General features: G+C 43.7%; 1 protein-coding gene across 3 annotated transcripts in view; it reads left to right on the forward strand.

Annotated features, from left to right (window-relative positions):
* Nucleotides 1-27,110, forward strand: part of PDE8A (phosphodiesterase 8A) — a 145,077-nt gene that overhangs the window by 104,241 nt on the left and 13,726 nt on the right. For all 3 annotated transcript variants that reach the window (XM_079126809.1, XM_079126808.1, XM_079126810.1), the window contains 11 exons: nt 3,129-3,207; nt 5,358-5,495; nt 9,466-9,554; nt 11,439-11,490; nt 11,580-11,622; nt 19,546-19,620; nt 21,390-21,460; nt 21,719-21,883; nt 23,651-23,699; nt 23,916-24,051; nt 25,177-25,375. In XM_079126809.1, coding sequence (XP_078982935.1) covers nt 3,129-3,207; nt 5,358-5,495; nt 9,466-9,554; nt 11,439-11,490; nt 11,580-11,622; nt 19,546-19,620; nt 21,390-21,460; nt 21,719-21,883; nt 23,651-23,699; nt 23,916-24,051; nt 25,177-25,375 — 1,096 coding nt within the window. The remainder of the gene's footprint in view (nt 1-3,128; nt 3,208-5,357; nt 5,496-9,465; nt 9,555-11,438; nt 11,491-11,579; nt 11,623-19,545; nt 19,621-21,389; nt 21,461-21,718; nt 21,884-23,650; nt 23,700-23,915; nt 24,052-25,176; nt 25,376-27,110) is intronic.

Consider the following 27,110-nt stretch of genomic DNA (forward strand, 5'->3'; position numbering starts at 1 on the left):
AGGGGCTCTGAACCACTGAGCCACATCCCCCACCCTTTTTTATATTTTGTTTAGAGTCAGGGTCTCTGCTGAGTTACTTAGGGCCTTGCTAAGTTGCTGAGACTGGATTCGAACTAGTTATCCTCCTGCCTCAACCTTTTGAGCCTCTGGGATTACAGGCAGGCACCACCACACCTAGCTTATTTTTAACTTTTTTGAGGTATAATTCACATTGTCTCTTGATTTTTATATTTCCAAAAACTAATTTTTATTGGCTGAGGTGTTTAATCTTATTTAACAAGAGAGTTTAGTAATACAGAAAATAATGTAAAAGCTTTTCTTTTTTTTTTCTTTTGAGTACTAGAGTTTGAACCTAGGTCCTGCTACTAGCTACCACTGAGCTACATCCCCAGCCTTTTTTATTTTATTTTGAGACAGGGTCTTGCCAAGTTGCCCAAGCTGATCTCAAACTTGGGGTCCTGCTGCCTCAGCCTCCTAAGTAGCTAGGATTACAGGGAGGCACCACTCTGCCTATCTGTTGTTTTTCTTAAAGTTTATAATTTACTCCTTAATATCTCTGTACTTTATGAACAACTAGCCAGGAACATTGCACCCTGACCTAATCTGAGGCAAGAGCGCCTCCTAATTTGGGGGATTTCTTATACAAGAAAAAAATCCAGAAGCAGCATACATGTCTGATCAAAGGGGATTTGTTGAATTAATTATGGTATGACTTTACAATAAAATATTGTATGGTTATTTAAAGTGATAAGCCAGGTGCAGTGGTATACACCTATAATCCCAGTTACTCAAGATACTGGACAGGAGGATCACAAGTTTGAGGCTAGCCTCTAAAATTTAGAGAAATCTTGTTTCAAAATAAGAAGGGCTGGGGATGTAGCTCAGTGGTAGAGCACTTTCTAATTTATATGAAGCTCTGGTTCTATCCCCAGTATGCACCTAGCCCCCAAAATAACTGTAATTATCGATTAAAAAGATATTAATGTATGTTTGGTGAGAAAAGGAGAAAATAAAACTATGACTTATGATTCTGTTTTTATAAATACATATATTACACACACACATATGTATATTATACCTATGTATATGAGAAAATTCATAGAATGCCAATTGATATGTCTGGGTATTGATTTCAGATGTTTTGATTTCATTTATTTATAAACAGCTTTGTTGAGATAATTCATATACCATACAGTATACCAATTTTAAGTGCATAATTTAATGGCTTTTATTGTATCCACAGAGTTGTGCACCCATCACCACAATTTTAGAACCCTATATCACTAATCTACTTTGTCTGTAGATTTGCCTATTCTGGACATTTCATATTAAATGGAATCATATATGTGGTCCTCTGTGACTGGCTTCTTTTACTTATCACTGATCTTTTCAAGGTTCATCCATATCATGGCATATATCAGGACTTAAGTTCTTTTTGTGTCTGCATAATATTCCATTATATGGGCCTACCAAATTTTGTTTATTCATTCTTTAGTAATGGACATTTGAACTGTTTTATACATCTTGACTATTATGAATAATATTGCCCTGAACAAGTTTTTTTGTAAACATGTTTTTATTTCTGTTGGTTATACACCTAGAAGTGGAATACCTGGATCATATGGTAGTTCTATGTTTAGCCATTTGAATAACTTCTAGATGTTTCCCAAAATGGGATTGCACCATTTTATATTCCCACCAGCAATGTATGAGGGTTTATTATAGCACTTGTTATTCCTCTCTTTTTGATTGTTGAAGTAATGAGCTATCTTGTTTATTTTTATCTGTATTTTAAAATTTTTATTGGTTACTTGGGTTAGAAAATGCTCACAGTATAATCTTTAGTAATAAGAGAAATGCAAATCAAAACTACACTAAGATTCCATCTCACCCCAATTAGAATGGCGATTATCAAGAATACAAGCAACAATAGGTGTTGGAGAGGATGTGGGGAAAAAGGTACACTCATACATTGCTGGTGGGGATGCAAATTAGTGCAGCCACTCTGGAAAGCAGTGTGGAGATTCCTTAGAAAACTTGGAATGGACCCACCATTTGACCCGGCTATCCCACTCCTTGGCCTATACCCAAAGGACATAAAATCAGCATACTACAGAGATACAGCCACATCAATGTTCATAGCTGCTCAATTCACAATAGCCAGACTGTGGAACCCACCTAGATGCCCTTCAATTGATGAGTGGATAAAGAAACTGTGGTATATATATACAATGGAATATTACTCAGCCATAAAGAATAATAAAATTATGGCATTTGCAGGCAAATGGATGAAATTGGAGAATATCATGCTAAGTGAGATAAGCCAACCTCAAAAATCCAAAGGGCAAATGATCTCACTGATAAGCAGATGATGACACGTAATGGGAGGTGGGAGGGGGGCAAGAATGGAGGAAAGAGGGACTGTATAGAGGGCAAAGAGGGGTGGGAGGGATGGGGGGAAGGAAAAAATAACAGAATGACTCAAACATCATTACCCTATGTAAATGTATGATTACACAAATGGTATGCTGTTACTCCATGTACAAACAGAAACAACATGTATCCCATTTGTTTACAATAAAAATAAATTAAAAAAAGAAAGAAAGAAAGAAAAGAAAATGCTCACAGTATAAACCAAAGTGGAGAAAGCAGGGAACAAAGCTAGTTGTTCCAGATGTCCCCAATTTTGTGAAAATAATTTAAAATAATTTCATAATAGCTACAAATGTTTTACTATCTCCTCTCTGACAGACTCAGTGTGGCATTTTTTACTCTGTTCTTCTCATGAGGACTCTTTTGGTATTGAGAAGGGACACTATGTGGGGTTTAGTCACTTGCCCAGGTCCCACAGCTGCTGAAGAGCTGTGATCTGACACTGGTGTGACCGTCTGGGCTCACTGCCCCTTCACATGGGAAGGAAAGACAACAGCGTCTGCAGTGGTGGTCTGAAGTGCTGAAGCAGCAAGCACTAGGTGTCTTCTGCATGCTTTTAATATTTCCCCTTTCCTTTTCTTGAATGAGCACACATTGGACAAAAAACACCTTAAATAAGCTAATATAATACCCCAAGATTGTATTAGATTTGGTAGTATTTACATTAATCAGTTCTTTTGTTTCTATCCACAAAGGGCTTGTAACTCAATATTCACTGCATTAGAGAAAAGTCAAGAAGCAATTGAAATTACAAGTGAAGACCACATTATTCAGGTTTGTTATTTTGGAAATTTTTCCTTTTGGATTTCCGTTTTATTTGTTCTCATTTTTAGGATTGAACCCCTCCAATTTGATTGTTTTTTGTTTTTGTTTTTGTTTTTTGGAGTTTAAGAGACTGGATTTTCCTTAAGGGATTATAAAAACAAAAGGAATATTTAATTTAAAATAAGCTTTCTAGATAATAATTACTTATGGTTCTAGAAAATGTCTATAGAAATACCACAGTTACATTCATTATTTCTCACTGGAGAGAGAGAGGGCGTGTGTGTGAGAAAGAGAGAGAGAGAGAGAGAGTGTGTGTGTGTGAGAGAGTGTATGTGTGTGTGTGAGAGAGAGTGTGTGTGTGTGTGAGAGAGAATGTGTGTATGTGAGAGAGAGTGAGAGAGTGTGTGTGTGAGAGTGTGTGTGTGTGAGAGAGAGCGTGTGTATGTGTGTGTGTGAGAGAGTGTGTGTATGTGAGAGAGAGTGAGAGAGAGTGTGTGTGAGAGAGTGAGTGTGTGTGTGTGAGAGTGTGTGTGTGTGAGAGAGAGCGTGTGTGTGTGTGAGAGAGTGTGTGTGAGAGTGTGTGTGTGTGTGAGAGAGAGTGAGTGTGTGTGTGTGTGTGAGTGTGTATGTGAGAGAGAGTGTGTGTGTCAGAGAGTGTGTGTATGTGAGAGAGAGTGAGAGAGAGAGTGTGTGTGTGTGTGAGAGAGAGAGAGAGTGTGTGTGTGTGTTTAGTAAGGGGAGGATTTTTATTTTGTTTGTTTGTTTTGCAATACTGGAACCAGGGGCACTCTACTATTGAGCCACATCCCCAGCCCTTTTTACTTTTTTATCTTGAGACAGGGTCTTGCTCAGTTGCTGAGGCTGACTTTGAACTTGCAGTCAGTCTTCTTGCACCCGCCTCCTGAGTCCTTAGAATTACTGTCATGTACCACTGCACCTGGCAAGGAGAGGCTTCTATTCAAGAGGATTGTTGCTTGGTTGGGCAGGACTACTACAGTTGGGGCAGTGCTCTGACCATCAGCCTACAAGCCTTCCTCGCTGTTCTTACACCTTTCTCATTGTTTTTGAAGATAGTTCGTACTTGCTGAAACTTAACTAGCAACAACTAAAAATGTCAAAAACAAGAGGCCTAGTAATTACAGAATGAACACCTTATTAGCACAGTGAATCACTTAAAATAGCATAGCTCATACTTTGGATACCAGCAAAAAGGGGAATTGACAGAAAAACATTGCTTTTGTCCAAGAATTAGCTCCACTTTGATTTTACATTTGGGCATACCGTAATCTCACTTTAATCTAACTTGTGACTCCTTTGTTGGTGCTGACAATTGGGAATTGGTGTCTCGAGGGACAGGATAGGCTAGTGATTGAGGCCCAGGCTTTGGTTCCCCTCCACCTCAAATGAGCAACTTGGGGCAAGGTCCTTAATCTGACTCATTCTGTCTGTATGGAAAGGATGCTATGAATAATAATGCCATCTACATTTGGTAAGGTGGTTTTGAGAACTAAATGAGTTAATGTGTATAAAGTGCTTACTATTGTGTCTAGCAGGAAAACATCTTGATAAACAGTATCAGGTACTGTCTTTATCATCATCAGCACATCACAGCTTTGCCATATATTTTTCTTCCTCTTGTAGTTGTTTTTGAAACTTAAACTGTAAAGTATTGTATTTGTAAACACTTCCCAGTTCATGACCTGCTTTCCACACACAATTCATTTGAATTATATGAGAGATGCAAGAGCGATGTTTCCTTCCCATTATCTGGAGGGGGAGGTAGATTTTCAACCGGGTGAAGTAACTTGCAGAAGCCCAGCAGTGTGTGGAGGAGAGTGGAGCCTTGTGCTGCGCATCCCATCCTGGTGTTTTATTCGACCATGACACTGTCTTGGCAGCCCCTCTCTGTCCCACAGCAGCAGTCTTCCATGACCCTTGCTGACCTGCACAGCAGAAAGCCCAGCCAGATACTTTTCTTCTCCAGGCTCTGCAGTTCTTCTGGGGTCGTACTTCTGTGGCTGTAGAACCACCATGGGAGGTTCTAGTTCCTGAGCTTTCTGGGGAAAACACTGGCTGCCTAGGTAGAAGACCTTGATTATCCTCTTTTCAAAATGCTTTTTTAATTCACTTAATTTTTTTTTCCTTTTGTCTCTCCTCAGTATGCAAATCCTGCATTTGAAACAACAATGGGCTATCAATCAGGTGAATTAATAGGGAAGGAATTAGCAGAAGTGCCTATAAATGAAAAAAAAGCTGAATTGCTTGATACTATAAATTCATGCATCAGGATAGGCAAGGTAAGTAGGAGTCAGTGCCTTTGTAATAAAGAGGGAAGGAGGGTGTGTGTTCCCTGAATACTTCATGTGTCAGGTGCTTGGTCTTACGCTTCCGATAGCCCCAGAAAGTGTAGGTAGTGTTGTCCCTGTTACCCCATTTGCAGCTGAGGATCCAAGGCCAAGAAAGCATATATGAACAGCCTGTAAGCAGAATAACTTGAATTAACACTTAAAATCATTGTTCTTGTCTTTGTGATAGGTGAATAAGTTGATCTTTCTAATTATTAGTTTTCTAATGGTAGATGTTGTCACATTGTTCTGGGTAAGGGTTGCCAGTGAAACAGCACTTTCTCAGAGCGTATCTGAGCCCCACAGTTCTCTGGCTTCAGTCATTCATTTATCATTTTTAAAATGCCTACTGTGTATCAGGTACTATACTAGCTGCTGGTATAGAAAGAAGAACAAAACAAGAATTCTTCAGAGAGCCCATTTTCCAGAGTTGGAAATCATTACACAGTAATGTGAAAGGTCACATAATATTACATGGGGCTGAAGGAATAGACAAAGGGCAGACTCCGTCTGAAAGACATTTCTTCCTCTGATGTGCCTCACTGTCACCAGGCTTTAAGGTGAAATAAGAAGGAAGAGTCTACTGCTGCTCACAGTCACTTCTGCTGGATTTTTCTTCACTTTTAAAAGTTGGGTAGGGACTATTAATCTAATTATTTGAAACATTTGCAAAATGGGAGACCTATGGATGCTCCAGGGAAAGTAATGCCCTCTCCCCATTGCCATTAGCCAGTGTGTGCCCCACAGCACAACCTTGCAGCCTGCTGTAAGGCAGGTGTTATGCCAAGCTTACCCACCTCGGCCTGGGCCTCTTTCTCTTTGCTTTCCCCTACATAAGAGCCTACCAGATTGCCTTGACCTGAGAACAAGGACGGACAGTGAGGCACTGACAGGAGAGTGTCAGAAGCAGATGCTGCATGAGTTCTGTTTGCTTTCAACTTTTCTGTCTAGGATAGTATTCTTACTAGAAGGATTGGGGATCTTCTGGAAAGAGAGAAATGAAGGTTGAAATGTATGACAAGATACTAAGGTGCACTGTGTGGCTCAGATAGGTGGTCCCTACCATGACTGAGAAAGATGTCCTCAGAAGGAAGCCACAGAGCACCAGTCCTCCCAGACCATAGCAGCTGTGGAAGGGGCTTTACAGTGGTCATCCCAATCCTAGCATTTTTGGTCAGCCTGTGGTTTTGATGCAGGTGACCAGGATGACCATATACACCTGTGTCCCTCTCACTGAGGAGGACAAGTCGAGGTAGGGAGGGATGTTCAGGGGATTTGCTATAAGTCCTGGGATGCACCTGACCTCTGCTAAATGAGTACTATTGGGTACCAGGTACAGACAATCTCAGACTTGACTTGCAGGAGACCTGTTTTCTAACCTCCAAATTTATTATGAGCAAAGACTAGGAAAGATTATCTTTACTGCCCCTGTACTGCTTGGTTTCTAAAAGGAGTCTGCCATTTACATTGTGTATTTCAGAGTTCTAGGAGAGTGAAAAGGCAGCTCTTTGTCCTTTGTCAGTGACCTGCTGTTTTGCTGGCAACACTAGCAGATCAGGTCTCTTATTTTCCTGAGGTGAAAGGCAAGAGAATAAATGGCCTTTCTAATTCAGCCTCTCCAGGAGAAGGGGTCATTGAGTGGGCAGGAGCCTCACGGATCCACAGTGCTGTGATCGATGGGGAGGCGTCCACTGAGGATTAGCAAGCATGGCAGAATGGAGCAAGTGGTCAGATGGTCATGGCTATGGACACTGGAACTTCAGATTCTAGGTGTTGATTTTCTAAGTCAGATGCTGTTGAGGCCATAGGGAAGATTCTGGTGCTGCTCAAGCAGAGAACCATGTAGACACTTGCCACTCTTCCTGTAACCCTCTGCCCATTGTTCCCAACTGGCTCTCTCTGGGGCATAAATAGAAGGCACCTTGATTTTCAGCCCCACATACATGCTTCCTCACATCCTCCGTTTATATTCCTCGACTTTTCTCCTTTTTATTTTTCCCCAAGACTTCCCCGTCAGGGTTCTAGGACCCATAGTCTCCTGTCCTCTCAGACACCTAAGCCTTCTTTTCTTCTAGAAATCTTGAGTATTTTCCCTTTTGTTGTTCTTCCCCCTACAGGTGCAGGATAAATGACTGCTTGTTTACCTTTCTCTGATAATGTGTTCAGCTGCAGGGCACTTTGGCTGTTCTAAACTTTGACCTTCCTTAGCTCCTGTGATTCTTCCTTTTTCCTCCCTTGCCAGTTTTCCCTTTCCTACTCTGTACCTACACTTAGTCCACCTTACATTGTTGTCTGGTTAGTCTTACTAAATCATCATTTTGTCACATCACTCCCTCAATATAGAGCTCAGATTCCTTAGCCTGGTGGCCAGGATTCTGTTGTTGACCTCAGCTATTCAGTAAACAAAGCCCCGAGTGTTCCTTGATTGTTTACCATGTGCAAGCATTGTGCTGGCCCTGTGATAGGACAGCTGGGTGGTGATGATTTAATTCTCAAGGCAGTTGGTGCCAATAGCCAGAGAAGCCCAGCTTGGTGACTAGCTTGTACTGGACAAAAGGGAGGTGTGGACCTTACTGCTGTGCTGCAGAAGGTTCACCACGAGGGAGAGTCCTGTGCAGAACCATTTGCACCTGCAGCAGGCTAGTTACCAAAAGCTCCTGGTGCATGAAGACATGGCAAGGAGCTTGTGTGTATTACTCAACTAAATCTTTATGACAGCAATCCAAGGTAGTAGTGTTGTTGTTTATAGGAACTAAAACATATGATACTCATGAAAAGTATTTTTATATATTTATGATAAGTAAATAAGGTTTATGCTAAGGAAATATCTTTTCGTTTCCAATCAGAAGACTTAGAACTCTGTCACCCAAGCCATGTTGTTCACTCTTCATCCTGCTCCTTTGGGTGGGCCATGGAGCTTTGAATGGTACAGCCTATTATACCTTGGCTTGGGATCTGTCAGCTGCATTATTAGTCAGAAAGGACTAGAGAAGAAAATCCTGAAAAAAAATGTATTTCTTTAAAATTTTTAAATTTTTTATTTCTAGATGTTGATGAACCTTGATTTATTCATTTATTTATATGTGGTGCTGAGAATCAAACCCAGTGCCTCACACATGCTGGGCAAGCGCTCTACCACTGAGCCACAACTCTAGCCCCTGAATATATATGTGTTTTAAAGTACTGACTGCTTGATTGAATTCAGAACCTTTTCTGCCTTCCTCGAAACCCCAAAAGAAGTGGAAGCACCAGGGGCTGGGGAGATAGCTCAGTCGGTAGAGTGGTTGCCTTGTAAGCACAAGGCCCTGGGTTCGATTCCCAGCACCCAAAAAAGAAAAAGAAAAAAAAGAAGTGGAAGCGGCACAGCCTCCTCACATACTGTTGCCCCACCTGCACCGCCTTTCCCTACTGAGGGAATCACCAGGCCCATCTGACCTTGAGGGCATGACAGACATGGTTGCAGCCCTTGATTTTGAGGTTTCACCTGTTTGTTCTACCCAAATTCAGTCCTGGTTGACTTCATCCTCCCCACCCAGTCTGCAAAGGGACTGAAACCCTCCCACATCCCTTGGGGGCCCTGAGACTTTTTTCCTTTCCATATTCAAGGGCCAGGCCAAGCTTCCTCCTCTACTATAGTGGTCGGAATTCAGAGGAGGGGGAGTACTCTATTCGTGGGCCCAGAATCACTGAAAAAAATAGGACCTCGCAGATTGAGGTGATTGACTTTTATCTGTAGTGTAAGAGGAGGTTGTTTTTGGAGGCTAAGGAAGAATTGTTGGATTATCTGAAATTAGGTTTGGGATTGGGATCATTCTTTATCCTAAATGCTTTAGCAATGGTAATGAATCAAAACTGAAGTGAAAAATGTTCATGGGCTTATGTTTTGAACACAAGTGTAATGATGCTTACATTCCATTTTTAGGAGTGGCAAGGAACTCACTATGCCAAAAAGAAAAATGGAGATAATATACAACAAAATGTGAAGATAATACCTGTCGTTGGACAGGGAGGGTAAGTGGGGGGTCCTTTGGTTTTCCACTTTTTCCAAAGTGTTTTGGGTTATTGCAAAATTTGCTTTGAATATTTAAGTTTAGAGCTTCTTACAGAACTTAAAAGCCTGGTAACAAGGCCAGGTGTCACCAGAATGGTCTTCCAGGGTTATGTTTCCTTGATGACTTTCTTATAGCTGTAGTCTGACCCTGCACCTGCCGCTCAGAGACACCAGACTTTGGACGGTCTGAAGTATTTAAATCAGCATGTCAGGTGTTTTGTTTTTGTTTGTGTGTTTTTTGGGGGTTTTGGCTTATTTTCAATATTGGGGACTGAACCCAGGGGTGCTCTACCACTGAACTCTATCCCCAACCTTTTTTATTTTTTTATTTCAAGACAGGGTCTTGCTGAGTTTCCAAGGCTGACCTGGTACTTACCTCAGCCTCCTGGGTAGCTGGGATTATAGGCATGTACCACCACATTCATCTAGAATGTCAGTTTTCAAAGCTGTGTGATAAGAATGCTGACTGGTAGGCTCCCTGTATTTAAAAAATTTTTATCTAATTTGATTATAGCACATGTACTATTTCTGCACAGGCCCATCAAATTTGTTAAAAATTTATGGAAATTCTTATGTAAAACAGATATGACTACAGATTGGAAATCATTATGTTTTAGGAACCAAAAAAAATCAAATGGTTCATCTTGGAATGTAACTGAAATAATATGGAAAGTAGAAAATTGTGAATATAAACTGTGGAACTCCCAACAGAAGATATGTAACTATTAAAAATGATGATCATAGAACATTAATTATACAGATATATATATCATAGAGCATTATATTATTAATTATATAACGACATGATATTATGATAAGTCAAATGCAAAAAGCAAAATGTGAAGTCAGACCTAGTGTGTGATCAGTCATAGATAGGAAAGGAGGTGAACAGGAGAGGCTCCGCTCTGGGAATTCCAGCCTTACCCACCCCCCAGGGTCCCCACTCCTACCCAGGCCCCCTATGTTGCTAGACAGTCACTTCATCCTAACTACAGCCCTGTGAGGCTACCACCATGATTGTCTCCATTTTACAGGTGAAGAAACTGAGGCTTAGAGAGATTCATTTTCTGGCCCTGGTGTGGGCTTTCGTGTGTGGTGATGCCAGGCACAGTCCTCAGCACTGACTGCACAGCTCACGTGCTTTGTCACCAGGCTGTGCTGCCAGTTAGCAGTCGCCTCAGGGAGATGGATCTGTGTGATTTTGTTCTGTGTGATTGTGTTCTGTTCTCTGTTCTGATTCTTTGCCCTTTTATGTCTTCTCCAATTTTTTTTTATGATAAGTGTATAGGGATTTGATTATCAAGGGGGGGGAGTAAAAAAACTGAAGGAACAATAAATAAATGAGGGAAAGAGTCAGCAGCTTCTGAGCTCAGCCCTCATTGCTTTGTTTTAGAGTCTGGTTAACTGAAGTCAGTGGGAACCTTGGCCCCAGTGTGGCCTCTGGCTGTTTTCAGAGTGACTATGAGCAGATTGTCAGAAGTCGGAAGAAGGGCATCAATATAAAGCGTCGTGAGATCCACAGCATGTTGGGAAACTGAAGGCTTTTGGTTGGTCAACATGCAATACATTTTTAAAACGTGTTTTTTACTGTTTGTTGTGATGACTGGGGACAAATTTTGTTTTTACTGAACTCACTTCTTTTCTCCAGAGATACCAGAGGATGTTTGTAAATGCTCATTCATTTATTAGTGATCTTGGCCAAAAAAAAAAAAAAAAAAAAAAAATGCTGTCAAAGCATTTTTTTGTGTTGTGAAAAAGAGGAGCTTTTTTCATAATGAAAAATTAACCGCATGGCCACCAAATTAATGTCAGGAGAGAAATAATGCATTGTTTTGTATTTGCAGAAAAATTAGACACTATGTGTCCATTATCAGAGTGTGCAGTGGCAACAATAAGGTAGGTAAGGAGAACCGTGGGATCCCAGGCTCACCCCAGCAAGATTTCCAGGCAAATCAGAACTAATGGCTTTTAAAATTCCTTTTTAGGCTGACAAAGTACCTGAAGGTGTTCAGTCTGACATTCATACAGGTATTATACCTTATATTCTGTCTTAGGGTTTGTTGAGCTTTTGGGAAAAAAAAAAAAAAAAAAAAAAAAAAAAAACAGAACCTTCCTGGTGGGACCCTATTTTTGTAGCACCATGGCATCCCCATGGTGGGTTAGGAGTTTAAGGACTAAGCGCCAGCAGACATTCTGACAGATACCTGCCAGGGGTAGTCTCAGCCTGCAGACTGGTTGACACAAACACAGGACTTACGTGAAGATGTGTTGAGTGAAGTATGATGTTATAAACCCAATCTGTGCTTTAAGAGGCAGACTGGATTGGTGTCACACCCAGAACTTTGGAAGGGACATCTTCACCTGACCTCCCACAGTCACCTGACCTCACACAGTCCCCCCACCAGCCCACAGGATGGTCACTGGGCCTTTCAGATTTGCCTCATCTACTGTCTCCACTCACTCCTGGGACACCGTGTGATTATCCCCACATCTGTGTTGCTACAAATGCTTCTCCCTGGCCTGGAGTCACCTGTTTTCTTCAGACGTTCCATGGAGTCAGCAAGCCCCTTCCTGCTCTGTTCTCATAGATGGGGGCAGGGGCGAGTGGCTGTCCATCAGGTGCTTGTGTGGACACTGCACCACCCCACCAAGCCCAAGCACTGTGCTTTGGTTGCAGCTAATCTAAGGGCCCCCAGGGAGAAGACCACCTTCCATCCCTTTGCTGTTAGTGATGTGCTTTCTACAGCACCCCGAGAATTTATTCATGCATTCTAGGAGTGTTTACTGTGTGCTTTTCTGAGCACTCACTGTTCCAAGACGCTGTACTAAGTGCTTTATGTGTGGTTTATTTAACTGAGTCCACGGAGTAACCCAAGGAGGTAGCAGCTGATAATGAAGTTCCCTTTTCACAGGTAAGAAAATGGACAGGCTAAATAATTTGCCCAAGGATATTCATGTAGGAGGTGGCAGTGGTGGATCTTGACTCCGGAATGACTGACTCCAAACCTCTGAAGCACATGCAGAGACGTCTAGTTGTTATAGGGGCCTCAAGATCACACAGCTTTCATCTGAAAAGAAGAGACATGGGAAGTGATCAGCAGGGATGGGAAGGGGCCAGTGGAACCAAGGTGGTTCACAGAAAGAGAGGATGTTCCAGATTGAGAGAGACAGATTTGAATGAGAATACGGATGTGGAAGGAAAAGCATTCCAGCAATAAAAACAGGCACAGAAGAGGGAAAGTACAGGGTGTGTTCTAGAAAAACCAAGTACTAAATGTAGACTAGAATAAAGGGGCAATGGGGAAAAAGGAATGTGGATCAATTATGATCTTAAATGCTAAGTAGGAAGTTAGCTCTTCATCTGTAGGCAGCAGCAGTCTGAGGATGTTCAAGCAGGGGTGGGCTCAGAAAACATGTGAACTCTAAGAAGTCCTTAGATTGTGCCTGTTAAGACAGTTCACATGGAAGGAGGGACAGAATCACTGTGGCTGAGAGGAAAGAAAGCATTGGCAAGGAATAATGACGTGATGGCAGTAGGTAGAGAGAGGAGTGACCACATCTGAGGCTGCTGTGGAACCAGGGAGCAGTTGAGAAGACCTGGCTCAGCCTGGAGACTTAGGATGTGGTGACAGGTCTGGGAGGTGAATGTGGGATGCTTTATGTGTGAGTGGGCAGCTAGGTGGGTGTGTTTATTCACTTCTCTGTTTATTCACTGTACAAATTTCTTTGAGCAGCTACCTGCTGGCCACTGGTTCCTATGCTCTGCCAAAGATGTGGGGGTTAGAGGTGCAGATGTTTGAGACCAGCAAAAGCATTAGCAAGAAACAGCCGTGGAACAGATGAGATGGAACCCAGGGCTGGTAAAGGGGAGTGGAAACTTTGAGGTTACTGTGGAAGAGAATGACAGGAAAAGGAGCAGAGGGAGGGGTGAGGCAGCATCCTGGAGATCACCTGCCTCAGAGGAGGAGGAAGCCGGGCACAGAGGGGTGGAGGAGGGAGTGTGCAGGGAGAAGGGAAGAGTGGTGAGGGCTGGACAGCAGGGAGCAGGGAGCCAGAGATGCAGGCTTTTGTGTTCAGGAGCTCATGTGACCAGTACAAGTGCAGTTTTAGGAGAAGAGCAAGTGCAGACGCCAAACTGTAGGGGACCGAGTAGTCAAAGCAAAAATGACACACGCGATATGGCAAGAGTCCTACACTGCAGGCTTACAGGGCGTTTCTCATGTTTTTTTGTCTGTTTTAATTCTTCAGAATAGCCCTGTGAAGTGGGCATGGCTGTCATTAACACTATTACAGAAGAAGAAACTGAAGCTCAGAAAAGTTCAGTGACAGCCCAGAGTTGAGCAGCCAGGAAGTGACAGAGCTAGCAGAGTCAGGGACACTGTTGCAGGAAATGTTGGGCCAGGGTAGAATCCGCCCCCCCTCCCCGCCCACACACAAAAAAGCGCTGCTCTGGCATGTCATTTGGTTATTTCACTTGAGCAGCATTCGTTTAGGCATTAGGAGTCTTACTCATCACCCAGTTGAGCCACCCTCCTGCCCCATCTGTGTCCCCCTTGGCAGCATAACCAGCTTTGTTTGAAGGTCCTAGCTGGTTGGCCTTGGCAGGGCAGGTAAAGCTCTTGTGGACCAGGTAAGCTTCTCAGTTAGATATAACAAAAATTAATTCTTAAATAGAAATGGAGTTTATTGGAAGGAGAGAGAGTAGCTTTCAGATTGGACAGGATAGTTTAGCCAGTTTTGGAAAGGGGGTGGGAACAAGGAAACGGATCAACTGTCCCCACTGTCCTGGGCATACCATAGGAGCAGCATGGTTGCACACCACTGGCTCTGGTGAGGTGTGGGATGGGTGTTGCTGCCACCACCGTGGGCAGAATGGTTTCTTGACTCCCTTGCTTCCCTCACTCCAGTGCAGACTGGGAGAAAGAACTCACTTGACTGGTTTAGGCCACCTGCTTCTCCATCACTTCCTTGGCGTGGATCTAGGGAGCCTCCAGCTCCTCCCTTCTGTAGTGGGAGCTTTGGAAGCCCCAGACATGGGAAAGAAGGCTGAGTCTGGGTGTCCAGAGAAGTAAGAAAGCCCCAGAACACCCCCCTTCCCCTGGTCTGAGTGATGCTTCCACATGACACTATCTCACTGATGGTCTCGTAACAATGGTCTATTCTCTAATCCTGGATTTGTTCTGGGTCAGGCCCCCACCCTGGCTTTAGGGGGACAGAAATGAACACAGGGTTCACTGCCTGATGGAAGATTGAAATAGTCTGAACACACTTTACCTTGTAATACTGCCCTGGGGGGAGATGGGGGCACTTCTAGCAATGATGATGGTTGAGCAGGTGTCTGTAAGAGAAGTGTGGGTCAGCCATAGGACAGTCGGCGGAGGGGGAGCATATGCACAAAGGCACAGAGTCAGGTGAGGGTGTGAGTCAGTTTGGGGAAGCTGGGGGGAAGGCTGAGTCTTCACAAACAGATAAGTTAAAGGGGTCAGGTCTTAGAAAGTGTGATGGTATAGACCAAAGGCAAAGAAACAGTGGAGTGACAGGTTGAGGAGCTCCTTGGGGTAGTCAGGGGGCCTTGGGACCTGGCATACTGTAAGGGAGAGAGAAGATTTGAGGATGACACCAAGACTTCCAACTTGACCTGTGGATAACACCGATTAAAATAAGAAGTGAAAATAAGACAGTCATGAGAAAGAGCAGGTTTGCACAGGGAGAGGATAGTAGGTTTAGGTTTGAACTTATTACATCTGAAGTCCTGTAGCATTCCAGTGGAGATGTCTCGTGGCATTTGGTGATAGGCAAAACTCCAGGCCCTGGGCCAGCTCTCCTAAAGAGAGGGGAAGTGAGGCAGGAAAACCAAGTGCTAGGAGTGGCACCTGGCAACAGTAGACATTTAAGGGATGGGAAAGATGTGGAATTCATTCACTCAGCCAGCATCTGTCTGCTTGGGAGGTACCTGCATGGTAGCTGAGGGGTGAGATCCACAGTAAACAAATAGTACATCAGGTGGTGCTAAGTTCTATGCAACAAAATGAAGCAGCACATGAGGAGGTGAGCAAGGCCTGCTAGTAACCAGGCAAGCTCTGGTTCTGGTGGCATGGAGTGGGGCCCAGGCCTCAGCATGTAGGTCTTATCAAATGTTGCAGGGTTGGGATCGTTGCTCTCAGCCCCACAGATCACTGGAGGCTTGGAAACTCATTCTTCAGGGAAAGTGAGCCTGCTCAGGAAGAGCAGGCAGTCAGCGTTCACCAGTGCTGTAGAGAGACCAGGGAGGACAGGGTGGCAGAAGGATGTGCAACTGTGTCCACAGGTGGTCCTGATGCAGAGCAGCATTCCACATGTGCCTGCACTCTCTCCCATCCCCCACTACTTTTCCAGGGTTTCATGGATTTACGCAGGGGGCCAAAAACATGCTGCTGATGTTTCTGTACTGAAAAGATGGGCAGAATTTAACCAATTAAGTCCCAGGTTTCCAGTTCTGCAAATATTTCGATGAAATTGGCAGAGGTGCATTAAAATAGGTTGGAAATCATAATCTAGAGCTCATATCTTTTATATATTTTTCATATGTATATGAAGTATATCTTAAAATGCTCTAATAATTCATCTGTTACTTTTCTCAAAAGAATAGAATTTAAAACACAGTATTTATTTCAAAAGTTACCAAGCAGTATATTTATTGCTCAGTTTGAGTTTTTATACATGTCCCACACCTGGGATGATGGGACTTACCAGGTTAAGGATCCCATTTTACAGGACAGGAAGCCAGGAGCAGGGAGGTGAAGTGGCGGGTGGTGCTGGGCCGAGACCACAGCTGTAGAGTCCTCTTCAGTGTTCTCTCCACTGACAGGCCTGGTACTTCAGGTGGGTCTGGATTTGTTGAGCACTAAGCATGTGACCCTTCAGGAGCCCGCGGTCATAGGAATCAAAGGTCACATTCCTCATTTATCCCCTGGTGTTCAACTTCTAAGACCCAGGCATTGGGTCAACAGAGTTGAGGTGTACATGGCCCATCTCCATCCATGGGGTGAAAATTGCTTAAGAAGCATATTTACCATGCTACAGGGACTCAGAGGGGAGCAGCAATCCTAGTAGGGCTGTTGGAAGCAGAAGGATTTAGTATTTACATAATGTAACTTTAAAATGTCTTGGTGGAAATCAAATTTGCCTCTGCTTCTTCCATTCTTGCCCACCCGTGATACAACATTGCTTTTTGCTTCTCTCCAGCCTAGTTCTGCTCTGTCAGCACAAGCAGTTTCTTCCTCCATTTGGCTTTTGCTACAAGGCACAGATCATCTACCTCCTCTCTGTCCCCACTCCCAGAGGACAATCTGCCACTTCCCCTCTGGGCTCCTCCTGCCTTCAGAATCATTACTCTAACTCTTGTTTTACCTGCCCTTGCTCTCCACCAGGCCACCCCCTTTTGAGGACATGGACTACATCTTACTCGTCTTCATATCCCTAGTGCCGGGTGTGTTAGCTTTCCCTCATTATAACAAAATACCTGAGAAAATTAACTTATGACCTGAAGCCCTCCCACTAGGCCCTAGTTCTTAAAGCTTCCACCACTTCCCAGTAGTGCCACCCTGGGACCAAGCCTTTAATCACATGGGCCCTTGGAGGACATTGAAAATCCAAATTATAACACCAGTCTTAGGGCCTGACACAGGATGGGTGCCCAGTAAATATTTGTGAATGGATAAAAGGTAACAGAACATCCTTGTGATAAGCTCACAGCCCGGTCTTGGTAGACAGTTGTGAAGCTCAAGAGACGTTGGACAGCATGTGGTTGAGAGGAGGTGCCCTTTGAAGGAGTGGCATCTAGGGAGGGTGCAGTGTCATCACAGACAGGAGGAGCAGTTGTCAAGGCTGCTCCAGAGATGGGGCAAAGCACACACCATAAAGACCAGTGTGAGGGAGAGGGAGGCCTTCACAGGCCTTGAAGCCATTCTGTAATCTCTGAGGTACTGGAGGATTTCATAGAATTGGCACTTTTATTTAACAGCACTCTTACTTGTGTACAGAATGTGTAGGCGTTTTGGCAAAGCAAGTGCATGTTTATCGAGCATCTGTTGGTATGTGCTAGCATAGTACTGGCCACCTAGGGAACACTGTCCCTGTTCTCAGGTTGTTCACAGTTGGCAAGGAAGACAGTACAGCTGGCCATCTCCCTGCACTGCTAGGGTGGTATGGGAAGGTTTCCCATAGCTTATGGTTCCTGAACTGCCTCTTCAGACCAGAGTTGGGGAAGAGGTTCATTCCCAAGCAAGCAGTTTGTACCAAGGTTTGTGAGATGATGGTTTTAGAGAGGAGTTCCAGATCTTGTGGAACTCTGGGTGCCACACTGAGGAGTTTGAATCTTACCCTAAATATTGGTGAGCCATTGAATCCAGGCTTGCTGTGCTGCCAGTAGAGAATGGACTGAAGGGGGAAAGGTTAGGGCTGTGGAAGACACTTGTTACTACGACCAGTGTCTGAGCTAGGACAGAGATGGAGCATGGGTAGAGAAAGAGGTATTTAGGAGGTGGAGTCCATGAATTTGATTGACCAGTTGAAGGAGAGAAGGGGGAAAAGTGATGGATGACTTGCCTCCACCTTAAACAAAAGTTAGATGCTGTTCAATGACCTGGGATAAAGAGCAGATTCAGAAAAAGTGGTAGTCCATTGCAGTACCTGAAGAGTGTTCAAATGGAAGTGACTGACATCAATTAAAATGTAAGTCTGGACCTCAGGGGAGACAGATAATATGGGAATTGATTAAAGCTGTAGGAAGGAGTTAGATCTTCCAAGAAGTGTTTCTTGAGAAGAGAAGAAGGGCTAATGCAAGAACCTTTGGAAAATAACCTTAGGAAATAGCAGAGGGCCAAAAAAAGAATAAAGGAGGAATCAGTTAAGAGGTAGAAGGAAAACCAGGAGAGTGTGGATTTCATAGACAGGACTGTCTAAGGGGGATCAGTTTTGTCCGGTCAGGTTAAGAACTGAATTATGGCCTTGAGAGTAAGTAGGTCATTGGTGATCTGGACAAGTTACCATTTGTGCCCAGAGAGAAGAGAATCAGGCTTACATTCAGTTGGGGAGCAAAGAGCAGGTGAGCAATTTCTTGATGGTGCAGGAGGACCAAGGGCTTGACTGTGAGTAGGGGATTGAAGGGGTCCAGATGAGGATGCCAAGTGAGACAAAGAAGCCCCTCCGTGGGCATGAGGAGAGCCAACCCAGAGTTCCTGCCCAGACATATAAACCTTTGTAGCTGGGTTCCATTTCCTCATCTGTGAAATGGAGATATGAGGGTGACCAGGAAGGTTCCAGCACCTCATGGGGTACCAGCAAGTGCACAGAGGAGGGACAGGAGGGATGGAAAAGCTTGCCTTGTCAGGGACTAGCACCAAGTCAGCGCTGGAGAGAAGTCAAAGACAATCTCATTTGGAGCCTAGGAGAACAATAGTGCCTCTCACAAAAAAGTGGGGGAGTCGGAGAAAGGTAAATTGTCTTCAAAACACAGACCAAACAGCATTCTCCACAATGCCCTAGGAAAGAGAACATTCACAGGGATATTTTGAGCTTATGTTGTAGAGAAAAGATATTTTTTTCCTCCCTTAGGGCAAGGGTGAATGGGAATCAAACTTTTCCCACCCCACCCCCTTTTTTTTTTTTACAAATATATAATGTAATAGAAATGTAATAGAAATTCTCATTTCTGCCAGTTGTTACTTTATATCTTGAGACTGCAAAGCTCTTGTTCATGAGTGCCCCCAGTGGGATATTTTGAGAATGTCCCCACCCTCTCAAGACTAGATTTTTCATTTTTCTCTATGCTGTGCTGATTTGGGGGGAAATCTCAAATGGTGTTCTAGTTCTTAAATTTGATGTTGTAAAAGAAATTCAGCTTGATTTCCTTTGCTAATACATGTTAACATCTGTGTGAAAAGACGATTTATAATCTAATTGTTTCCACAGATAATCAGACAGGCAAACATAAAGACAGGAGGAAAAGCTCACTGGATGTCAAGTCTGTTGCCTCTCGAAGTGAAGGTGAGTAACAAAGATGAGAGAAGAAAATAGGATCAGGCCCAGCCTGCCCTCCCAGTCTTATTACCTGATCACCTTGCACTCAGCTTCCACAGAAGGGGTCCATCCCCTCCCACACCCCTGCCAGTGGGCTCCATTTCAAGCTTTTAATGGAGTCGGGGAATAAGGAAAAAGAAAAGAAACATTTACTACATATTCTATATTGGTTTTCTAAACTACAACAGCAGATGTCAGTTAATCTCTTGTATTTACATAAGTGACACTTAGTAACTCCAGGATTTCCTTTGAACTTTCAGTTTGCCATGGAAGCTTACCTTTGGGGAACTGGTGAACTCGATTTGGAGATTGTGAGAGACTCTCATTAAGCAAATATTATTTATGTTCTAAATGAACTATAATTTTTAAAAGGTCATGGAGATGCATTGCCTGAATATCTGGTGTTTTTAATGTAATGAAACATTACATTAAAATTTACGTTGTTCATAAAGAGTGAGGAGGCAAATATGGCTGACTGCTAGCTATGTACATTCTTTGGCCCAAAGACAAATAGGGAAGGAGACAGGGCTAGTTGTTACTTATTCAAAAGACAAACCAAGTCAAGGCGATAGCTAGGATTATATCTGCCCTCATGTCTCCCACAGGTTTGTTGCACAGCTCAGATGACATGCTGAGGGTTGCTTGCACTGGGAACACTGTACAAATTACTTCCCTGCTGCTGAGGGCAGGGTTGGGGCCAGCTAGGAAGCAGTGTGGTGCTGTGGGGAGGAGCATGGGCTTAGGCATCAGAATAACCTTGGTTCAGTCCCAGATTCATCTCGAGAGTGGACTTCTATGCATGGTTCCACTGCTATTCCTGTATGCTAAGGATGATGGTACTGTCCAAGGACTGTGAGGATTAGATGAATGAGTGGTGCCTGGGAATAGAGGGGAGGGGCCAGGGTCAGCTGCCATCATCATCTTCAGTGTGGCTATCATCATGATATTCCCATGATTCTCTGTGGTCCTGGGGCAGTGCAGAGCAGAGCTGAGGCCACCTCCATAGTCACCACTCTGTCACTTCTGACCCTTGAAGGCTTTTGGGAAGCAGCACTTAGCCTGACAGTGGGTATTCAGAGGTACATGGGACTCTGAATCTGTTTTTCCTGCCTATCCATTGCCCAGGCCTTTCCCACCTCCAAGGAGCCATGTCTTGACAGGAGCAACACAGATTAACTTTAGAGCCTCATTGAAGTTTTTTACCTAATCAGCCTAGATTAAGCCCAACAGTATAGAACATCAGAGGGACCTACAAAAATTTAACCAGAAATTCATTTATTTCAGTTAACAGTGAGTTGAATATTGTTCCTGACATAATTAAAACAAAGAGCCTGTGTGGCATTGTCTTCCAGAACATTTTTACTCCTGGAGAGCAGCAATCAGAAAAATTATAAAGCCTATTGTTATAGATACAAAAAAAGGGGTTGTTTGGCCTTGATGTGCTAGATTGTTTTCTCTCTGGCCTGTGACATCAGTAGTTCAATCCATGGGGACATATGTGCATCCTAGTGCCTAGAACTGCAGGAAGCAGAGTGGGCTGTGCCAGAATGCAGGGTTGTTGGGATAGGAAGGAAGCTCCACAACTCTGCAGCTCTAGTTGTGTCCCTTGCTACCTCCGTTATGCAGCTGAGCACACCGAGCACACTGAGGCCTGGGGAGGGAAGGAGGTCACAGATCCCTGGGCTGTCAAATGCCCAAGGCTGTGCACACCCTGATTTCTGATCTTTCCTCCACAGTTAACAACCAGAGACGACACTCCTCCCTGGCCCGGATACATTCCATGACGATCGAGGCACCCATCACCAAGGTGAAGCACGGTGCTCAGTCTCCACTGAGCAGAAGCCCTTGTACTCGCAGGGCATTGTTACCCTGACTAGAGACAGGGACCCACAACAATAAGATGGCTCTTAGAGTCGTGTGGTGCTGAAGAGGATGTGTTTCAAGAACATTTTAACTAGTCTTAAGTTAGTGTAGTGGCATAATTAAGCACTGTCAAGCTTGACTCTCTGTTGCTCTCCAATTGTTTTAAGGTTGGAAACTTAGGTCTTTTCTTTCCATAACATAGGTAATCAATATCATCAATGCTGCCCAGGAAAATAGTCCCATGCCTGTGACAGAAGCCTTGGACCGTGTGCTAGAAATTTTGAGAACCACTGAGTTATATTCACCACAGTTCGGTGCTAAGGATGATGATCCTCATGCCAATGACCTCGTTGGGGGCTTAATGTCTGTAAGTTTATTTGACCAGGGTACTGGCTAAGAGCTTGTTTCTCAGAGATTATTTAAACAAAGTTCTCTAGAAAGGGAAACAGGGCATCATGTGTGGGGCTCATCAAGGCCTAAACTCCCCTATATCTGGGTTTATCTGTTCTCCTGCGCAGCTGTTACCCACCTGCTGCTCACCTCCTAGGGAACCTCAGCCTGGAGCAGAGAAGGATGGAAAATATTCTAGACAGTTTACTGATCCCAGTCTCCAGTGTCACTGAGGTTTTAATGAGTAGTTTATTTAAATAAAACTTTTTATTAAAGTCTTAGAAAACTGGGACAGAAAAACACATATTGAATGTTGCATATCAAATTGCAAAACAGGAAGACTGTCTTTCTCCTGTCATGTGTCTAAAAAGGTGCCAGTGTGTGGGGCAGTTTCCCCTCAAAGCATCCCACATCAGTTTGGATGACTTCACAGGAAAGAAGGCCTTAAGAATGGAACCACCATTTGACCCAGCTATCCCACTCCTTGGCCTATACCCAAACGACTTAAAATCAGCATACTACAGTGATGCAGCCACACCAATGTTCATAGCTGCTCAATTCACCATAGCCAGATTGTGGAACCAACTTAGGTGCCCTTCAGTTGATGAATGGATAAAGAAACTGTGGCATATATATACAATGGAATATTACTTCGCCATGAAGAATGATAAAATTATGGCATTTGCAGGCAAATGGATGAAACTGGAGAATATCATGCTAAGTGAGATAAGCCAATCTCAAAAAACTAAAGGACAAATGATCTCGCTGATAAGCAGATGAGGACATATAATGGGGGGTAGGAGGGATTAGTGTTAGGGTTAGGTTTAGGGTTAGGGATAAGGAGGGTGGTAAGAATGGAGGAAGGAAGGACTGTATATAGGGAAAAGAGGGGTGGGAGGGGTGGGGGGAAGGGAAAAAAATAACAGAATGAATTAAACAACATTGCCCTATGTAAATTTATGATTTTTAATAAAAAAATAAAAAGACAAAAAAAAAAAAAAAAAGAAGAAGAAGAAAATGTCACTAGAAAGGGGACATTGTGTGTAAATTCCTGGAGGGCCCTGGACGCCCCCTCCTGCTTGTCTAGGGTGGAGCTCTCACAGGAACACCGTTCATCCCATTCCTCTCAGCCTGCTGTTTCCTTGGCTAGGAATGAAATTCACCTCCCTCCTAACTCCTGCTTTCTGAGGTTACTGGATTTCATAAAGATAGGGTTTTAGGCCATACTGCTGGAGGTAGAGTGTCTTGCTAACTGGAGCCTCACCTATTTGGGACACAGGCTTTTCTAGACTGTAGGCCAGGAATGAGAATGATCGGGGCGGGTGGGCAAGTGCCCTGGAGGTTAGATAAGAAAGACCCGTGGACTGAAGCGAATGGGTGCCCAGAAACTAGGCCCCAAGCTCTGGGAGCAGTGGGGAGGAGCCCAGGAGAATCATTGGGGAAAACTGAAGTCACTCAGAAGGCAAGAAAGGATCTAGTGTTCCATAGAGATCTGGTGTCCTTAGGGTGAGGAGAGTAGCAAGAAAATGGTGGGCAAGGACTGAGGTCAGAGGGGAGTTGTCTTAAGATACCCCAGCAGCCCCAGAATGAGGCAGGAATGCTGGGCTTCCACCACTAACCTCCCTGGTGTTCAGGAAGGGGAGGGCTACCCTGAGCTGTCCCTCTGGGGTTGACCAGACAGAGTTTTCACAGAGGAAAGAACATCTGTGACTTTTCTTTTTCTTGTTTCCTTGTTTTTTGTCAGGATGGTTTGCGAAGATTATCAGGGAATGAATATGTTCTTTCAACAAAAAGTAAGTTTTTTAAACAAATTTTTGGATTACCTTCTGTAATACTACAGTTAAGGTTTAAGGGATGAAAGTAATTTTTCTCCTCAGTAAAAAGTTTCTTGGTGTATCATAAAGCCTCAGAAACAAAGCAGCCATCCTTGATGCAGTTATGTTCTCCCTAAGAAACAGTGAATACTATCCAACTACTAATTTTGATCTCCACATTACATCACTTTGCAGACCTTCAACAGGCTTCACATAGTATAATCACTCCCATCTCTCTTCACGATGTCCCATCGAGGATTGCTCGGGGCCTGGAAAATGTGGAATACTGGGACTTTGATATTTTTGAACTGGAGGCTGCCACCCATAGTAGGTGAGTATGGGGAACTCCACAGATGGAGAGCCGCGTTCCAGAGGCCAGCATGGAGGAGGCTGACCAAGGAGCGTGGATTGCATGCAGAACTAGGCACTGGTCAGGGAGGGAAGCTGAAGAAGGGAGTCACTTGGGCCGGGGGAGCATGTACCTCCATACCAGAGAGATGGCAGGTTTGTGGACAGGTGCCCTCACATCTCCAAATAGTGTGTTTTTCTGTGAAATAGGATACTGATTTCTTTTGTGGTGTAATTTTTGACATAACAGCAAAGCCCCCCACCCCCCAGGCTAAAGCCAGCATTGATTAGGAACACACACAGGCACATTTTTAAGAGCTGTCCATGGGGACACTCAAAATCCCAGTTGTCCTCATCTAGGTGTGATCTCAGAGCAGAAACAGGAGTGGGATTTTGCTTCATTTTGTACCTTGCTGGAGGAGAGGTACTAACCAGAGGGGTGAGCTTGGCATGCAGAAAAGGGGTATCCACAGACTGATGCCATCAGGGCTGCTGGCAGGGGTCTCAGGAGAGGTGACCTGGTGGGCCATGGATGATGATTAATCAGGTCTCATCCCAGTCTGGATGAACTGTTCCCCAGGAGGCCCCTACTTTGCTCATGCTCACAATCAGTTCACCTTCTGATACTTTCTACTTTCCTGAGCCCTAGCACAGCCAAGCAGAGTAGAGAACACTCATACAGTTCTCAGGAAATTGTTTTCTTCTAGGCAGGACATCTGACTAATAGCATAGGTCTAGCAAATCCAAATGAGAGGACAGAGTTCAAAGTGGCATAAAGATAACCTGGACAAAGGATTATTTTGAGGAATCCAATAGTGCAAGTGGATATCTGAATCAGGAAGAACAGGTATCAAACCCCCCCCCCCCCAGCATATTGTGAGTAGCCAGCTCTCACCCATGAATCTCATCCCCTTGAAGTTAGAAGCTGCACAGGGTTGTCGGCTGCCGCAGAGAGAGGACCGCACAGCCGAGGCTGCTCTAGTTTGCTGCCCTGCATACTCTGCAGTCTGGTTTGGATTTGCTTATTGGATCTGAAGCTACTTGGGGCTCAGAACACTTTGCCTGTTTCTTTGCTTTGTTAAAATTTGGTGTATGTTTTTCTCTGTAGACCTTTGATTTATCTTGGTCTCAAAATATTTGCTCACTTTGGAATCTGTGAATTCTTAAACTGCTCGGAGTCAACACTGAAATCGTGGTTACAAATTATTGAAGCAAACTATCATTCTTCTAACCCCTACCACAATTCTACACATGCTGCTGATGTTCTTCACGCCACTGCCTTTTTTCTGTACAAACAGAGGATAAAGGTGAGCCCGTGCTTGTACTCCGTTTTTAATGGCAGGAGTAGCAGGGGAGAATCTAGTGTTTCTTCCTCCACCAAGTGATAGGCAGAGTGACCGTGCAGGTGCAGCATGGCCTACCCAGGAAGAGACCACGTGAGAATTCAAGCAGGAGGCAGCATTTTAATTCTGAGAAATTGCTATGTGAATTCATGACCTACTCCCAGCCATTCTGTGAGAGTATAAGAAACAGGATTTGATCCATGAAGAGAAAGCCAGAAAGGACAGGTTCTTGTGGGGGTCACCCCCTGAGCCTGCAGGTGCAGCCACATAACTGTTGCATAGCATCTCTTGGTCGGTGGGGTCAGAGCCCAACTCTGCCATCTTTGCTCCAGCACGGCTCCCACCTGGGTTATCTGCCTGCTCTAGGGTCCGTTATCCAACCAGATAACTCAAGCCAGAAACTTGGAGTCATCCTTGGTACTTTGTGCTCCTCAAACCCTCTACCCCTTGACATCTGGTTGCTCATCTGATCCTACATACCTAAAGGGTCTCAGAGTCATATCTCCTTCCTCCTGTCCCCATCATTTCTCATCTAGACAGTTACTCCTGATTACTACTGGAGAGTCTGTCTGAAGCAGCAGTTCCCATCTCCTTCAGGGATTTAAACTTTAAAATTCCACCGAATGGGTGAAGTGATGACTCCTCTCAGACACCCAGGCCACGTTTGGGCCTTGCCAAAATACTTTAGTGTCTGAAGCTTCTGCCTAGGACCATGTATGGCCACAGCCCCACAGGACTGGTGCCTGCTGATCACACTGTGTCCTGCATAACATGAGACTAGTATGTGGAAGTGAACAAGGTAAATGATGATGTTCTGGCACGTGGGAGCCTTGAGCAAAAGGGAATTCCTCTCTGGAAGGCAGACCTTAGAGTGGGATCTTTAAGTTGCCCTTTCCCCTCAGTTCTTCTGTTCTTTAAAAGACCAAGACCACAGGTAGAATAAAAGTCCAAAGAGAACTATTTTACAAATTATGAAAACAAGTAGCAAGGGACATCTGTGTCAGTATATAAAGCATATAAAGACCACCCAATTTCTACTATAATTTATTGCTGTGGAACTACTCTATAAATATATATTCAGAGATAATTTACAATAGTTAAAAACATATTGAAGTATAATTCATATACCATACAATTCACCCATTTAAAGTTAAGACTGTTGAATTTTAATTTAAGTTAAATTAACCAACAAAGCTGATTTACTAGATGTACACCTTCTTTTCAAGTGTCTGAAGACTATTTTCAAATATGATCTTATAGTAGAACATATGTCTCGATAACTTCTACATTTCTTGGTCAGTATCACAGAAATAAATGTTAAATTATCACTTTCTTCAAAACCAGTCTTTCTTCTGATCCTCATAGATGGGTGAGTTCTTTGGTCCTTTTGTGCAGAACGTTTCCATATTTCCCCAATTAATGTACATTTTAAAGTTATTTTTCTTACTGTATTAGAATATGTTAGTCTAACTAAAGATCTCTAGATATCTTTTTTGTGATGTTCTGGAGAAAGACTGGCTGAGGAGGTGACAAATGGAGGATACCCTCCATTTGGTTAAGTCCTTAATTTGTTGAGCCTGAGAATAAGTGTGTTCCTTAGTAAAACATATGAAGAGAGATCGCTGTTTCAGAGTGGAGAGAGGAAAATGCTTGTGCTTTTCTCAGAAATCTGAGGTATTTTTACCTTAAAGTAATAGGG

This window comes from Sciurus vulgaris (genome assembly GCF_902686455.1).
Source record: "Sciurus vulgaris genome assembly, chromosome: 2".
In the NCBI taxonomy this organism is placed as follows: Eukaryota; Metazoa; Chordata; class Mammalia; order Rodentia; family Sciuridae; genus Sciurus; species Sciurus vulgaris.